At 50.1% G+C, this 16,289-nt stretch overlaps 7 protein-coding genes across 7 annotated transcripts; 3 read left to right on the forward strand and 4 right to left on the reverse strand.

Annotated features, from left to right (window-relative positions):
- Nucleotides 1–590: 590 nt before the first annotated feature.
- Nucleotides 591–1,224, reverse strand: BP5553_00788 (uncharacterized protein; the record flags this gene model as incomplete). The annotated part of the gene is made up of 2 exons (XM_032009411.1): nt 591–994; nt 1,050–1,224. 2 exons carry the CDS (start codon nt 1,222–1,224, stop codon nt 591–593), a joined length of 579 nt encoding a protein of 192 aa, XP_031873465.1.
- A 1,833-nt stretch (nt 1,225–3,057) lies between these two features.
- Nucleotides 3,058–4,023, forward strand: BP5553_00789 (uncharacterized protein; the record flags this gene model as incomplete). Its single annotated transcript, XM_032009412.1, has 1 exon — nt 3,058–4,023. The coding sequence occupies one exon, from the start codon at nt 3,058–3,060 to the stop codon at nt 4,021–4,023; it is 966 nt and encodes a 321-aa protein (XP_031873466.1).
- A 488-nt stretch (nt 4,024–4,511) lies between these two features.
- On the reverse strand, nt 4,512–4,997 carry BP5553_00790 (uncharacterized protein; the record flags this gene model as incomplete). Its single annotated transcript, XM_032009413.1, has 1 exon — nt 4,512–4,997. One exon carries the CDS (start codon nt 4,995–4,997, stop codon nt 4,512–4,514), a length of 486 nt encoding a protein of 161 aa, XP_031873467.1.
- A 310-nt stretch (nt 4,998–5,307) lies between these two features.
- On the reverse strand, nt 5,308–5,722 carry BP5553_00791 (uncharacterized protein; the record flags this gene model as incomplete). The annotated part of the gene is made up of 2 exons (XM_032009414.1): nt 5,308–5,609; nt 5,674–5,722. 2 exons carry the CDS (start codon nt 5,720–5,722, stop codon nt 5,308–5,310), a joined length of 351 nt encoding a protein of 116 aa, XP_031873468.1.
- Nucleotides 5,723–6,663: 941 nt separating this feature from the next.
- BP5553_00792 (Uncharacterized protein) lies at nt 6,664–8,869 on the forward strand (the record flags this gene model as incomplete). The annotated part of the gene is made up of 3 exons (XM_032009415.1): nt 6,664–7,491; nt 7,540–8,360; nt 8,629–8,869. 3 exons carry the CDS (start codon nt 6,664–6,666, stop codon nt 8,867–8,869), a joined length of 1,890 nt encoding a protein of 629 aa, XP_031873469.1.
- Nucleotides 8,870–9,538: 669 nt separating this feature from the next.
- On the forward strand, nt 9,539–11,906 carry BP5553_00793 (uncharacterized protein; the record flags this gene model as incomplete). The annotated part of the gene is made up of 2 exons (XM_032009416.1): nt 9,539–9,910; nt 9,969–11,906. 2 exons carry the CDS (start codon nt 9,539–9,541, stop codon nt 11,904–11,906), a joined length of 2,310 nt encoding a protein of 769 aa, XP_031873470.1.
- Nucleotides 11,907–12,737: 831 nt separating this feature from the next.
- Nucleotides 12,738–14,137, reverse strand: BP5553_00794 (uncharacterized protein; the record flags this gene model as incomplete). Its single annotated transcript, XM_032009417.1, has 3 exons — nt 12,738–13,090; nt 13,157–13,806; nt 13,893–14,137. 3 exons carry the CDS (start codon nt 14,135–14,137, stop codon nt 12,738–12,740), a joined length of 1,248 nt encoding a protein of 415 aa, XP_031873471.1.
- Nucleotides 14,138–16,289: the final 2,152 nt, after the last annotated feature.

Consider the following 16,289-nt stretch of genomic DNA (forward strand, 5'->3'; position numbering starts at 1 on the left):
TGATGCTTCTTGATGCTTATAAGTCGCAATAGACGCAGCTGACAAATTAGAACCACCGAACGCCGAACTTAAATGGGAGTGATTGAACACCAACACCGAATACCTTGCGTCAGTATTCGGCCATGTTTTGTGGATCAACACGCCTAAACTTTAATCAATTCTTAAAGCTTATTATAACAGAATACCAATTGTGGAAACCCACGACGGCGGGATACACTGACGGCCAGTCAGTACGAGGCGTTGCAGCCGTCAATCGTGTATGTTCCTCACCTACCCACTTGCGAGAGGAAACTTCCTTTGATGCGCGTACTAATAAAAGTGGAAGTGCGGGTAAGGACATTGATATCTCAACGAGTGATGAGGGATCGAGTGATCGAGCGCTCAAGCAACCTTCTGGTAGAACTGGAGGTTAGGAGTTTGCCTCTAGTAATAGAGCGGCAAAACGGCCATAGTAGAAGGGAGGCCCTAGAACCCTTTAGGAACAGGATGGATCGAACTAATTTCGTTATTATTTTGATTGTAAGAAACCCCGAAATAACGGTGGCTCATAGTATGGCTCTAGTATGGTTGACACCCACCACGCTCCGAAACTAATTATCACTAAGCTGGATATCGTCGTCTTGCACCTTCCGTCCAATAATATTTCCCGGGTGCACAAGGTTGAAAATGACCATAACGCCTAACATCAACACCGCATCGAAGACGTATAGATACACCTCATTCGACATCAGAGTTCCCTCATTCCCTCCTAGAAATTCGATGACACGGAACAAGGATCGAATCAGGATTAACATACTTGCGGCATACAAAGCGTAGATATATTTTGCCCAGGGGGTGCTGGCTGACTCGGAGGTTGGCGATCGGTTGATCCTCCAGTGGAAAATACCACTGGTGATGGTAAATACCCCGAAGAAGAGGATCTGGATGGCGAGACCTGCGACAACCAAGATCTTGCCCATGTTCTGGCTCTTCGCCTGCGCCATCAGTCCGCCACCTATCCACGCATCAGTTATGGAGTTACGTTGTAGCCGGGCGATATCAGGACTCACCTCCTGATTGCACGAGGAAGGACAAAACATCTCCACCAACAAAGATCTTGGTGAGCCATCGTTGTCGGATAGGTGCGCGGCTTTCACCCCTGGTGTACGTAATCAGTCGTCCCAGGACCATGTAGATACTTGCGGCGAACAGGGCCGGGGCGAGGAGGAGGAGGAGCGTCTGCATGATGTAGATGGAGAGCGAGGTTTTGTTGTAGTGGGCCAGCGCCCGCCCGATGTACCCAATCCATTCGACTATTGAAACTCAGCAAATGTTTTTATGATTTAATAGATCGGGATGAGTTACAAAATCCTCCCACGATTAGTGGGATGAAATAGTACGTCCTCCGCCTGTATGCTTGGAAGAGATGGTAGTTTGTTGTGATAAAAAAGAGTACTATAAAGATTATAGCGGCGACCAGTGAAGGATCATATCTGCAACAATGTCAATAAATATCTAATAAATATCTAGGATACTAGACAATTAAAGATTGAAAGACTGTCACCAACCTGTAGAAAACGAATTTTTTGTGAACGGGGACGGCTGGGTTAGATTCCGCCATGACGCACACAGTGGCCCCCTGGGATGGAGAAGAAACGTGGGGCTGAGGTGAAGGAGAAAGCACGCAGATCGGGATGGAGAAAGCGTAAAGAGCGGACGTGAATGGACTATACACAAGAGGAGGGTGTAGAAGGGGGTATATGTATTTGGAACGCCCTACGTAGTACCTACGTACAGTCCATGAAAGAACTCAAGGGGGATTGAGAACGGGGAAATTCCAGACCATCTTGCCTATTTTCTTTGGCTGCTCCGTCTGCTGGTGTGTTGGAACAACTCTCCGCCCCCGGTTGGAAGTAATACAGTAAGAACGCGCGCTCTAGGGGCTGAGCGGGCTTGGCGAGGGCGTCGCTTGTATATCGCCTGTCGTATAAGGGCCGCCAGCGAATAAGAGCGCCGCCAATACGCGGATTACGGTTTTATACAGCGGCGTATTTCGTACTCGCAGACGGTATCCGTACTCGCAGCGGGTGCGAGCAACTAGGAAAGCGCTTGGCCACGCCGCACCAGCGTATTCGGGCATTCACGACGTAGAGAACGTAAACTACCGCTAAAGGCAGGTAGGTGTTGGATTCTGGATTGGCATAAGAGACCCGCAGCGGCTCGGGCGTCGGTTGTCGTATTTGCGCCGTATCAACCAACACCTTATTCGGTGCGCGCAGTTCCTGTGCTTCGTCCCTAAACAACCTGCCAGACCCTTCCTCCCCCCACGACTCGCCAATCCGCCCAGTACTACCACTACATAGGTACTCTCCGGCACAAAGGTGGGCTCCAGATCATGAAGAAAGTCCATACGACCAAGTCCCGGCGATCTCACCACAAGAGCAGGACCGGCTGTGTCCAATGCAAGCAGAGGAAAGTCAAAGTATGCCCAGCCTGCTTTCGTCAGCTCGTCGTCAGCGTTGTTCAGCCCAGCTTGAAAGCCCCCCGTGCAAGTGGCATCGGTGTAACCTTTGATGGGCTATGATATGTCCCAATTAGCACTTTATTACGCGGCTCTCTTGCTTCTCTCTATTACACTATGTAAATAAGCATATCGATTGCTCGTGCCCAAGAAGTCGGGGCAAAGTCTGCCCTGTTTCAGTCACTAAGTAGTTGCTGAGAAAGAACGATGGCTTGCTTCCCCCTTACGGAGCCACGGGCATTCTCAAATAAGCCGACCACGCAGCCCCGTCTGGCTCTCTTCATCTTCTATTCAGTTCCACGCAGTTGCAGAACCGCCCCCGGCGCCTACTAACCATTGGGTAGTGCGATGAGCAGAAACCAACCTGCCAGCGGTGCGATGGCTATGGGACATCATGCTCGTTTCTCCAGACTCATCCCATCAAAGGGCCTCTCATTAAAGGGGGGCCATTGCCAGTTGAGGGGCCAAACCCCCTTTTGCCTAGTCAGGCGCCTACCTCAAGTACAGAATTGCACCCGTCGGCCCTGTTATCCCAACCCCTCCCGGCGAACTTCACGATGCTTGACCTCGAATTGCTCCATTTCTGGATGACCCAATCCGTAGTGGATTTTGGAGGCCGCGCTGAAATCACCACCCTCTTCCAAACCACAATCGTCCAGATCGCATTTGAGTATGATTTTCTAATGCATGCAATGCTCTCGCTGGCCGCCTGCCATCTATCTCATACCCGGCCACAGAAGTCGTCCATGTACCGTTATGCGTCCGACAGGCACGCTGCGATAGGGCTATCCTTGTCCCAGCCGCACATCCTCAATCTCGACGAAACCAACTGCCACGCATGCTTTGCGTTCTCAACAATCACCTTCGCCCATGCCTGGGCCTCACAAGACCGCACCAAACCATCAACACTATTCTTCACGCCCTCTCAAGCTGATGAGGAGGCGGATACCCTTCAGATTAAATGGGTGAAGCTCCATCGGGGGACGCACTCGATATTAGGTTCGGTATCCCCCACCCTTCGAAATGGTCCATTGAAACCTTTGTTTACCCCTTGGGGGCGTGTCGATCCAAATCGGCCTAACTTACTCCAAGACGAGGATAAGAAGTGGATTGATGACTTGTCCGAAGCATGGAGTTCTTCCATGATGTCCGAAGCACAGAAGGCAGTTATGCCAGCCGCTCTCGACACGATTCGGAGAGTATTTAGCATGTTGACCTATTGCGAAGAGGTCGATAAAACATCCTGTATTATGTCCTGGTTCTCGCGCGTGTCTGATGAATTTCTGGAGATGTTGGAGAACAAAGTCCCAGAGGCGCTGTTGTTAGTGGCGTATCTTTCGGTGGCACTGAAAAGAATAGGTTATCTCCGCCAGTGGTGGCTAGATGGTATGGCAGAGAACTTGCTGGGAACAATTCTAAATGAGCTTGGAGAGGGTTGGGAGCGATGGACAAGTTGGCCTATAGAGCAAGTGTTTACGCGTAAAGGTATTCAGGATTATAGGGGAAACATCGTGGGGCCTTAGAGTCCAAGGACGTAGTAGGGAGTAGCTCGTGGTGGATAAAACGGAAGCGCCACCGCCAAAGTACTTGTAGCCGTGTCTCAGAAGTTCTGCCATGGAGCTGGTGTTGGTGGTGCGGCTGCCGTTTTCTAATATTTGTGGCGAGGTTAACCTCTCTCCACCGCAAGTTACTGCTGCCACAGGAGAGTCTGTAATAGCGCTTATCTACTTCAGGAGCTCCTAGGGGCCCTAAGAGGCGTGGGCGTGGGTGGCCGGAAAAAATGTGCCTGGCCAGTTAGCCTTACGGAATGATGGATTAGGAGGGAGAGCCAACGAGCATGTTGAGGGGCCATATTACTCATAAAACCTATCGATCAGTTTAGAGTACCATCCAGCGTTTCCATTCTGATAGAGCCTCATCGCAGTTACGAATTGCTGTCTTCTTGAATCCCCTAGCACTTCTGATAAACATATATTCCCGTCATGGCCACTCTCCTCATGCCTCACAGCAGCTATGTATAGTCTTGTTGGTCCGCAAATTTTTGTACCAGGTCAGCACATTTGGGATATCCTCCTTCGTCGTAGTTCCATGGGGCATCCATTGCAGGTGGAACTATTGAAATATTCAAAGGGAAATCTCCAAACATCTCCCACGGCCCAGCAAAGGCTGCCTCCCAGTCAATCATGCCGAGGACGTGATACTTATCATCAACAATAATGTTGATATGTCCAAAGTCACCGTGGCAGAGAGGGAAGGGGCCGTGATCATGGGTAAACAGGCTACTAGCTAACTTGCTAATAGATTCTGCAAAAGAGGCGACTGAAGGAATGATTTCAGTAGCATATTGGCCCGATGCTTCTCGCAGTCCCTCGTCCGACATACCGAATTGGGCATTGGTCACCCATGCTCTAAAGAACTCAGTTGCTGTGTCAAGGGGGCCACCCAGTCCTGGTATTGGGCCTTGCTGATACGTGCCGTCCCTATTTATAGAGACCATTGTCCCGATCTTAGGCAGCAGTACCGCGGATAGGTGGACCTAGAGTAGGCAAATATAATTAGTTATCCCTCCGTGTTCTACATACAAGTAGCTTACCTACATGAAACTTTACTAGACTGCGTAAAATGTTTGCATATACTCAGGCGGTACCTTCATACCTAAATCCATTCCCACATTACCCTTCAAGCAGTCCATTAACACGAATGGTGCTTTTCTGCTGCAATCGCGTTTTACCTCAAATGCGTGGATTTGAGGGGTAGGTATGCTAGTCTTTGCCGCACAAGAGAAATAGTGTTAAATTCACAATTCATCATATTTCCGCCTTTAAAACATCTTCACAGGAACAGAATTCTGCGAGGAGAGGCATTCGGAGTCGCGCCACCCATCGGGATTTATCTGCAAATTCGACAATTCGAACCATGTGGTTGATTGTACCAAGGCCAATATCGGGGAGTAGCTTGCAGGTGATTCCATTCCGCTTGTTAGATGCGTAACCTAGGAGTGCAAGCCAATTCACGGATGCCAAAAACAGTTCGGCCCGCGAGCGAAGCGGTCCATCTTGAGGAGAAGAGAAACAAGTCCATTGATACCCGTAAAAGGTATCATTATTTACTAGGTCGCAGTTAGTGTGCGTCGACGGTGATCAGGATAGAGGTGCCATGGCCTAGAGGCTTACGAAGAAGGGTGTCAGCAGTGGACTTCAGCTCCGAGGCGTTGCTATCCATAGGAAAAATGATTTAGAAGTCGAAAGAACAGTGAACTTAATATTGAGACTGGATGTCCACAACTTTTTTAAGGGTGTAGGATGAAGCGTACAAACGGGAAAGTGTTTGTAGGTACATATAGGGCGGATAGTTAATCCGTGTTATCACTTGGACTCTCGAATCACAATTGTGGCTTGCGAATCATAGTTGAGCTATAGCCTAGAAAATTTATAGGATTAGTTCTAAATAACATTAGGAGGGCCGGGAGCGATTGACAAGTTGGCCTATAGACCACGAGTTTGTCTTACTGAGTGCTTTTAGGGTTTACCACAGTCCGCCGCTGCCCGATGCTCCAGAAGGCAAACATCCAGTGGAATATTCATACTTAGCTCATCCTCCTGCTGAACCACCGCTCGGTTTCTCCACCGCCGATATATCGGATGTTTGGCAAGAAAAACACATCTTAATCTCACCCCTCAGTAAACTTAAACTACATATCCTCGCTAGATCGCCTTATCAGGGGCTTGCTAATAATATTTTGCAGCCATATTCTACACATATCGCCCATATGGTTTCACATTAATCCATAACTTTGTCACCAACATTACCGCATTAGCAGATCAGAAGGAGGGATGGCCCAAAATATTGAGAGCGATGTGGCCCCTGACAACTGGGCAATCCTCTACAAAGGTGTGGTCTTTGGCAACTGCGTGTGCTCTTTGATACCGGTCTCGTCGTTTATGGCCTTTTCTTGCTCGTCAAGGGGTCCTCAAAATTGGCGTTGCCGTGAGGAAATGGTTGGTGTTCTAGTTTCGGCCCACTAGTCGGCGTTAATGTTATCGCCTATCGGAAGGCGGCGCGCGGTTGTGTTGTCGGCGTGAGCGTTATGATATACCTTATCTGCCTTCTACCTCTACCAAAAGTCTCCCACACCAGCAACAATCTCCTTGCCTCCCTTCTATATGCCCAACTTACGATACTACTCACCACATATCTGCGCTCGCTGCTTGCGAACTGTTCAACGCCATAATGGCTACCCAAGGTCCCAATTCGCATCGCGGTCCTTCTCTCATCTCTCGCCACTTCGAGTCTCCAGCAAGATAGCAGAGCAGGAGCGCCATTCGATCGAAGCCGAACCATCTGAGAAATATCCGACGCCCGAATCATCTACGTCGCCACAGTCCAATCATGGACAGAAACAAGGGGCAATGTCTAGACGCCTCGCGCAAGCGACTGAGGATGCCCTTCTGGAAGGTGGCCGAGCGGGTCGAAAAGCAGTAGAAGAGGCAGGGTTTTCGGACGAGTTGAAAGACCAACTGTTGGAGAGGGTTCAGGCGCACAAGTTTCGAGAAGAGAATCTCACCGCCTTCACGGAAGCTGGGCTGACATCCAACGTTGGGAAAGGCTCTCGGGATATCGCTACGGCGCAAACATGGGCGGGTGACGAAGCTCCTGAAGATACGATGCTACGAATGGTGGACGATGCGCGAAAGCCTTTAAAACCTGGCCTTCGAGGCCCTACCCAGATACCGGACCCAGTTGTTGATCTCAGGTTTAAGAGAACGCCGAAGCAGCGACCGGGGCAGCGGATTGCCAATGCCAAGGACAAGACATCTATATATGCAACCTCGAAGGACACGCAACTGTCAGACAAGGAAAGGGCTGCTCTGAGGCAAGAACTAAAAGAAAGATTTATGCCTGCTGCTCGGGCCATGCCGAATTCCCCTGGTGGGTTAGCCGCCCTGGCGAATGAGAGGATCGAGGATGCTATTGCAAGGGGGCAATTCAAGGTACGGATGGACTCAAAATATGATATAATCACCAACTGATGGTTTCAGGACATTCCACGAGGGAAAGCAATCAAACGAGATCCGGGAGCTGATAATCCATTCGTGGATACGACCGAATACCTAATGAATAGGATGATTCAACAGCAGGCTATCGTCCCTCCTTGGATTGAGAAACAACAAGAGATTGTCAAGACGGCAAGTACACTTCGTGCCCGGCTGCGGTATGAGTGGAAGCGTCATGCCGCAAGAACGATTGCAAGTCGTGGAGGGACTCTTGAAGATCAAATGCGACAAGCGGATATCTATGCAGAAGCGGAGAGGCTGCATAATCCCAGGAGACAAGACGTGGAAAAGATTGCTCTGGGAGGGAATGCCACGGCCAGTCCTGTCATAGTCAAGATCGCCCAGCAACCTACATCCCCCTCAGCAAGCGACCCGCCTTCAATCCAAGTTCCAGTAGAGACCAAGGATGTCGAAATCGCCGTCTCGGAATCTCCCGGAGCATCAACGGGGGAAACTCCAAAGGCTCAGCCGCAACCAAGCCGTCCCCTTCCAGCACCCTTTCGCCTACCTGAGTGGGAAGCGGGTGAGCAGTCGTATCTTCAACTCGCCATCACCAACCTAAACAGTCTAACCAGGTCGTACAACCTAATGGCGCCAGAACTGGCCAAAAAGCCATACTTCTCCCTCGAGCGCGAGCTCCGAAACTGCTACGCCGATGTTGCGCCCCAGCTGGCGCAAGAAATCAGAGAAAGAGCTACTCAACCCCGCGCAAGAGACGTTACTGGAAGCTATAAACCTGCAGGAGGAGGGGCTCTGGAAACGTTTTCCCAGGGTAAGGCGAAGGTGTATGATGACAAGAAGCCTATGTATGGGTTCAAGCAATTATGGAGTGATCTGTTTAGTAGGGATAGAGGATGATTGATTGATTAATACTCCGTAGACTGATAGATAGATTGTTGTTCGTTGTATGTCGCCGACTGATATTCGTGATCCAGAGACTTCTTGAATTTGAATAACCCATTTCCGCTTCTGCCTTGTTACTCCACAACGCCTAGAATCCATGCCCCAGTCTCCCCAGCCTCCCCAGCCTCCCCCCCTTTACGCACGGCCCGCTCCTCTGGCTGCCGGGAACAGGCCCCTGGCTCCTCCCGGCAAATTCTCCGACGAATGGGTTGCCGCCCGAGCCCGACCCGGCTGCGATCCGGGCACCGCTAACTCTGGGCTAGTCGAGCACACTTGTGATAACGCTGGAAACTCTAGCAACTCTAGTAACTCGAGTAGCTCTAGTAACTCTCCCCCTACGCAACTGCAACTCTGCAAACTCTGCAACCGAATCAACCCAGGCTCAGCTCGGTCACCAAGCCACCAAGCCTAGCGCTCGGCCGCCGTTGGCTAGTCGTTCCCGGGGTCCTGGCAACGGCAGCCACTAGCTAATAAGGCCTTTCTTTGACTTGCCGGACTCCTTATTGTTGGCAGTCCGGACATTGTGCCAATCATTACCATTGTACGAAGTAATACGTGCCGTTCCTTTTGTGCCAGTACCAGCACTACGTAGCGAACCATTGAATCCTTTACTGCTTTGCCCTACGAGCGGGCCAGGATTCCCTTTCAATACCCCTTTTGTTCCCTCTCCACCCTGTAAAATCAAAACACAACTCTACGGCAGGTCACAAGAACTCCCCAAAATACAACGCACTTATGCTAGACAGCGCATAATCACTCACTCACTCACTTACTCGACTTTTATTCGCATCTTGCTTAAACCCATTAACGGAGGGTTTCTGCCCATTTTACAAGTACTGAAAAAAATATAAACAACCCCTTGCGCTGCACGTCCCTACACCCCAAGTTCACCGCTGCCTAGGTCCCTAGTACCAACGGCGCATCCTTTCCCTATATTTGCCAAACCCACGACTATACAACCTGCACACACAGGCGTTTGCGCGATATCATTGCGCCTTTCCCCCCTTCTCACCGTCCTCGCGCGAAACAAACCCGGCCCAGCAAACAGAACGTGAGGGCAAAATTCTCTTCAAACTTTAGCATGGAGGATAGCAGCCAGGACTCACGACGAAGTCGCAGTACGCGTCCAGGCTCAAGCTCGTCGAGCAATACCAGAATGACACCAGCATCCAGCAGCAATGGCTCGGTAGCCCACCTTCCCCTGCGAAGCACCACAAGTACCGGTTCGCGGGTGCCTTCGTCGGCTGGCTCGAGCTTGCTACAGGATCGATTGAGGGAGAGGAAGGTCGAGAGTGCCAGGCTGATGCGACGCGGGAGCATTGATACGAGCGTGCTTGGGGAGAGGGGAGGGCAGAGCTCGCCCATCACCGCAACGATGGCGAGGGATGAGCGGAGACCAATCTCTGGGAACGTGGCCACGGGGAAAGGAATGGGCGTGAAGCAGATTGAAGAGGTACGTTTTTATTCGCAGGCTTAAATTTTTTTTACGGACATGGCTAATTGTTATGCAGCAAGTTTCTACTCTACATAAACAGAATTTCGACCTCAAGCTTGAGCTTTTCCACCGACGGCAACGACAAGAAACTCTCGAAGCACAGCTTGATGCAGCGGAGAAGAAGATTGAAGAACAGGTGGAATTGCAGGAGGTGAACGAACAATTGCTGGCTGAGTTGGAGAAGAGAGATCACGCGGTGGAAGAAGCTGTTGGCATCATCGTGACTTTGGAAGACAAAGTGGACCGCCTGATGAAGGAGAGAGAGGGGGTGAAGGCCATCGAGGCAGACTTCGAATCGACATATTTCCGGCCAGGCCAGGATGACGATATTCCTAGCTCTCCGCCACAGCTCGACGACCTAAAACCGACTCGGTCCTCCAACTCGGTTGTGCGCATGCCGTCCTTCTTATCCGAGCAGAGCGAAGGTGCTGAAGCTTTGCGCAGCTTGTATCTCCCCGCCAATCATGGCCACAGCGATGTGACACTGCCCACGTTGGTGGGGGATGGGATGGACAGCCCACGACTCAGTACGCTTAGCGAAAGCTCGTTCGTTAGCATCTACGGGGAGAAGCCTCTGTTACTGGAAGTTTCTGATCAGGAAGAAGAGTCCGAGTCTCCGCCACCAGAGAGAAAGCATCGTGCGTCAGTTGCGGTTGAAAAGTGGATAGATGAACGGCCGGTACCTGCGGTTACTCCCGCGCGGCCATCGGCCCGCAGTATGGGGATGAAGAGCCAATACCGATCGATCAATGATGTCCTCCAGTCGCCTTTGCAAAAGCTCGAGAGGTTAAAGCACACTCTTGCCACGCAAAACCATTCTCTCATTTCTGCCGGATCCCAATTGCCAGGCCCAACCCAAACTGCCAAGGTGCAACGAAAATCGAAAGAGACCCTTCGCCGGGCCGTGAGGGATCAAACCAGCTTCGAACGCCACCAGACCCTACCCCCAACCCCAGATACCTTCAGCAGCGATACCTTAAAGCACTTGGAGAATTCAAGAGATGAAGTTCCTCGGGGCCAGCGGGGCTCGGAGAATCAAACATTCCTCAATAACACGGCGGTGTTCCAGAGCTTTCATCCATCTCGTTCCGATGTGTCTGTGCGACCCCGCAGTGCTGGTGAAACAGTGACAAGTAGACGCGATGGCCATGGATGGGACACTGAGACGCAGGACGATTTCAGTGATATAGCTAGTATAGCCAGTTCAGCCAGCAAGTACAATCCGCCATCCTACCGACATCCGCAACGTGTAATGACACCAGATCTCTTTACATTTGGCGGAACTGAGGAATGGGGTCGAGATGTGATGTTGAGCGGGCCATCATACTTCCCGTCGCTTCCATCTGATAGACATCGGTCGGTTCAACGATCAATCCGAACAGAATATCCTAGAAGCGACGATACGATCACCCCACGTCGCAGCAGGATGAAAAATGAACAGAATAATTCTAGCCAGCATGGAACACCTGTCGAAATGTCGAAGCCATACCCTCCTGACCGCCGCTCCTCACTTACAGCAACCACCAAGCTTAAAGGACAACCCAACCCCCCGAGCCAATCGCCCACGACAAACTCGCCATTAAAGGATAAGGATTCGAGGATCTCCCGATTATCCGGCCGTATATTCGGAAGATCCGAAAGCAGCCCATCCAGCCCAGCCACCAAAACTGACACAACTAAAGCTCCCAGCTATGTCGATGATGGTATGGATGTAGGAGCAAGTGCCACCCCACCGCCCATCAAGCGCACACGGCCTAGCCACCGGCCAGTCTCCGCAGGGGTAGGATCCGGCAACCGATCACAATCATTTAGGTATGACGTTCCCGCCGACGAAGATCCTACTCGCAACAACGCCTCCACCGCCGAAGTAGACGGAGGAGACGCCAAAGCTGCTCCTGTAGGCGGCAAGAAATGGTTTGGGATTGGAAGAGCTGGCAGCATACGTCGAAACTAGTCCCCCCTTTATTGTTCTTCTTGTTTATCTGTTCTGTATTTTACCTCAGGCGTTGTCACGGACCGGACGGGGATATAAAATTGATAGGGGCATCATCATGCCACGGACGGGGAAAGAATTACAAGAAACAGAAAAGAAAAGCTTGCGGAAGCGGAGTCCCTCATAGTCGGACGTGTATTTTTATTATAAGGATATGGTGTTTTATAGTGTGTTCGCTCGAGCGAGACCCCCGGAGGGAGAAGAGAGAAAGCGCTAGTGTGTATTATTTATTAGCTTGAGGGGTGTCACAGTACCCGAAAACAGGCAGTTACTAGCAGTTGTAGGATTTAGGAAAAATTCAGAATTTCATGTAAAGACCGGCTTATCTTTGTGATGGAGTACATTGAATTATGTGTTAAAGTTTGATAATATGATTAGTACCCCCACAGAAAAGTGATCTTGCTTCCCCATATCACATAGATACATTGTACACAAACCATCCGCAACCCTCATGCCATTCCCCACCATGCTTTCCAAATAAACTAACCAAGTCGCAGCAGCAACCCCAGCAGCGAGAAAAGCATCGTTGGCGACAGAGCTGCAGAAGCAGACGTCAACGTCACCGAAGGGTGAGCGGGGTTGGTAGGATTCGCCGATGATGCATTGTTAGATGGCGGTGCTGTGGAATCTACGTGTCACTGTGAGTGGGGAGGTCGTATATATACTCATCAAGCAGGGTCTACGTACTCCCGTCAGTCACATTCCCTCCAATCCTCCCAACGAGGATGAAATCCTTCACAATCGCAGACCCACTAAGCAGCAATGCGGTCTCTTCTGGCGTACAAGTCTCCATCACACCCAAAGATAGCACACCCTCTCCCTTTTTTCAGCCACCTGTGTCTTGACACTAAAGCAACTCTGGGGGCCCTCTGTCTTATACTCCTCCCCGCTCCCGAGAGGGATCGTACTTGTGGCAATATCAGTGCCGAGCATCGCACGTGTGAATATCTGGTACGCCGTCTCGGGCTGATACCATGGTACTTCATGGCCGGCGTTAAACACGCGCGTGAAGGAGAGGTATCCGTATTGGCGGACGAATCCTCCTGAGTATGTGCTATTTGTGTCAAGGGAGGCGTAACCCGCGCTCCTAAAGCCCGCGCTGAGGGTAGATGGGATATGGAGAGATGCATTTTCGCCGCCGAGCCCTAGAGAACGAATAGGATTAGAGAAATGCATATAAGAGAGGTGGGGGAAGGCAAGTGTTAGCTTACAGTTGCATTGGTAGTCTTTGTCACCATACATCAGGGCGACCTTGACTCCACGATCTAGGAGTGACCCAAGAGCCTTAAGATTTCCTCCTCGAGCAAAGTCACCTGTGGCATCGAAGGCGCTCGCAACTCCTGTAGACAGCCCCGTGAAGTTTAGAGGAACACCGAGGGCTTGTTGGACTTCCGCTTGGTTCAGATAGCCAGCTGCAAATTTAGGCGACCATGAACTAATAAGTGGTAATCCAATGTCGAAGACGTTTCGGCCGTGCTCGTTGTACGTCGCCCACATTGTCTTGAAGCAGAAACCATATGCCTCCGAGCAAGCTGCAGCTGCAGTTTCGCTCAGAGCAGAAGATGCCTCTGCTGATCTGCATGACTCGATTAGACTCTGGTATTTTGGATAACTGCTAAGAGCTGATTGATATTCGGCCTCGGTCATAAGTTGCAGACCATATGTATTATTGAATGCCATTTGAGGATATGCCGAGATCTGGGATTCGATATCAATGCACCCATTCCCTATTCCGAGAGTGTCTAAATGGAGCTTTGTTGCCGGCGATTTAATCTCGCCATTCTCTATCCTGTCATTTTGATCTTCGAAGAAGTTTGCAAACGTGGGTCCATAGTGACCACCATATGACTCGGTCCAGATGCTGATCTGGTCATATTTTGGCTTATACTCAGGAAATCAGGAAAACGTAAGTTAGTGCAGAATATATCCAGTCGTGGCTGCTCTTACTCTTGAGTCCAAGTTTGCATAAACTGCCACGCAGAAAAAGCGGCGGTCGTCGTCAAGCTTGCCGTATTGAGTGGATTGGTAGAGGGGAAAGTACCGACGAGAAAAGTGTTATTGACAGTTGGGACTCCGGAGATAGAAAAGTCCTCGACCGTTATGTCGAGGGGCGAGTGGATCTGATTGATTGTCCCATTGACAAGCGTGTCATAGGAGAAACCGGTCTGGACAGGTTGATCAATGTAGAGCATGTTGACATGGTTGTTCCAGGACCATGGATTAAGAACCGTGTTTTTCGAGTCCGGCGTGACCCTGCAGGGCCATTCTCTCCCAGAGCTCCGGGGGCTGAAAGAACTCCTGGACCTCCTTGAAACCAAATGGCAAGCGGCGAGTTTAACTGGGTCATTGCGTGATTCAAAGAACCAAAAGAACGTGTTGATCTCGTATGATTGGTAGGAGGGTGATGCCTTCAGGTTTTGGTGGGAAGCTGGCGCCAACTAGACCCATCAGCATCACACTTGGGATGAGAAAAGAAAGCATCAGGTCGGCTCAATATTTCGAGAAAAGTGGTGTTGATTTTGATAATTAGGATAGAAATATGTACTACAAGGTACTATACTCCACGAGCAATGCGTATTATGCGTTGAAAGAGTTAATGAAAAACACGAGAAGATGTAGATAGGAAAGGCCTTGGAAGGTAGAGTCCTGCCCAGTCTTATAAGAGATAAATTCCTACTAGAGATATTCTTTCCGCCCTTTAATCTCCCTCCAAGCCACGAACTTCAAGTCATGAACTGTTGGCACGTACGTTGTAATTGACGACATGATGCCGAGCCACAATTCAAAATCACTATGTACGTACGAAGTAGCGAATCGAGATAGAGATGGCTGTAGGACTTAGGGTTGGCAGTGTTTAGTCAGCTGTTTCCGAACACTTGGCTTCCCTGTCTTGTCTCCGCATTTCGTACTATATCAGAATTGATGTTGCACCTAGAGACGAAATGAATGCATCCTTCCGATTTCCCCAACTCGTTCAATGATGCCGAACAAGCTTCCGCTTCTTGAAGCCGACTCTAATGTGGCCAGCCGGTGGATGCCTTAGGAAGTTAGGCTCGATAGTTGGAGAAAATGGATTCAGAATACTCTTGCTTGTGCGGAGATCGGCACAGCATGAATTCCCCTGATATATGTTCCCTTGTGATGCATTTGGAAAATTATCTTCGAGAGCAGAGGAGAACAGTTCACCGGTGATAGTTAATGATGGTGATGGTGGCCTTTCGGTGAGTATAATTACTAGAGCCAGAAGTAAGGTATTGACTTCTCGTGAAGCTGTGGAATAAACGGATGGACGAGTCTCTAAATCCGCGTACAATATATAGCGAGACCTATGTGGTTGAAATCCACTCTTCCATGCGTAACAGGAGACGATTAGAATTAACTTGTGAAAGTTGATGCCAGACACCTAGGCTACCTGGTCTGAGAGACATTTGTCAACAGTTACCATGAATTACGGACGCTTGGATTGAGGATTTCCCGAAGCAAGAATCGTAGCAATCCTCCAGATTTTGCATGACTTTTAGGAAAGAACTTCCCAGTCTCGATTGTATAGTGCCGTAGCAGCTCGAGTCTTGGGAAAATATTTGCCTCTACTCCAGTCCGCGGGGTATCTACGAGGTCCACGAGATTCACATGCGTCTGACGAACTCGCTGGTCCTGGTTAGCCACGCCTCTCCGAAAATCATTGATGGATGAATGCTAAGTTAGGTCAATAGGAAGGCAGTGAAAACCCACCTCGCGACATTTCTTTAAGCCATCAGGTATAGGGTTAATTCTCAAGACGAGGCATAGCCTCTGCCACGAATTTAGATTCTCTTCGTCTGTTCCATAGACGCTATTAAACTGCTGTACCATTGCAGTCTTGAACCCCCGCCTCGCCTGCCGCATTTCGTAATCGCCATCGTTCCATTTAAAGTCATCGCGCAGACGATTGAATTGCGTCCATACGGGTCCGGATGGATCATAGTCAAAAGAAGGATAGGCCTGAAAGAAGTCATCGATATGGTCCACAGGCCGTCCTTCTCGTTTGAAGAGGTGAGTTGGAGAACGAAGATGCCGCTGGAGGGACTCCTGACTGCTAAAGTTTATACTGCACTTAAAACATCTGTACACTATATTTGGAACGTGAGCGGGGGAGCTGAGGTGCTGGTTAAGGCCCTCTTGGTTGCCAAAGCTCGAATCACACTCGAGACACTTGTACACTAGATCTGGTACATGAACGGAAGAGCTGAGGTGCTGGTCGAGGGCCTCTTGACTGCCAAAGCTCCGGTTACAGTCGAGACACTCGTACACTGGATCTGGAACGTGAGCAGGAGAGCTGAGGTGCTGGTCGAGGGCCTCCTGACT

Source organism: Venustampulla echinocandica, assembly GCF_003357145.1.
Source record: "Venustampulla echinocandica strain BP 5553 chromosome Unknown scaffold_0, whole genome shotgun sequence".
NCBI lineage: Eukaryota > Fungi > Ascomycota > Leotiomycetes > Helotiales > Pleuroascaceae > Venustampulla > Venustampulla echinocandica.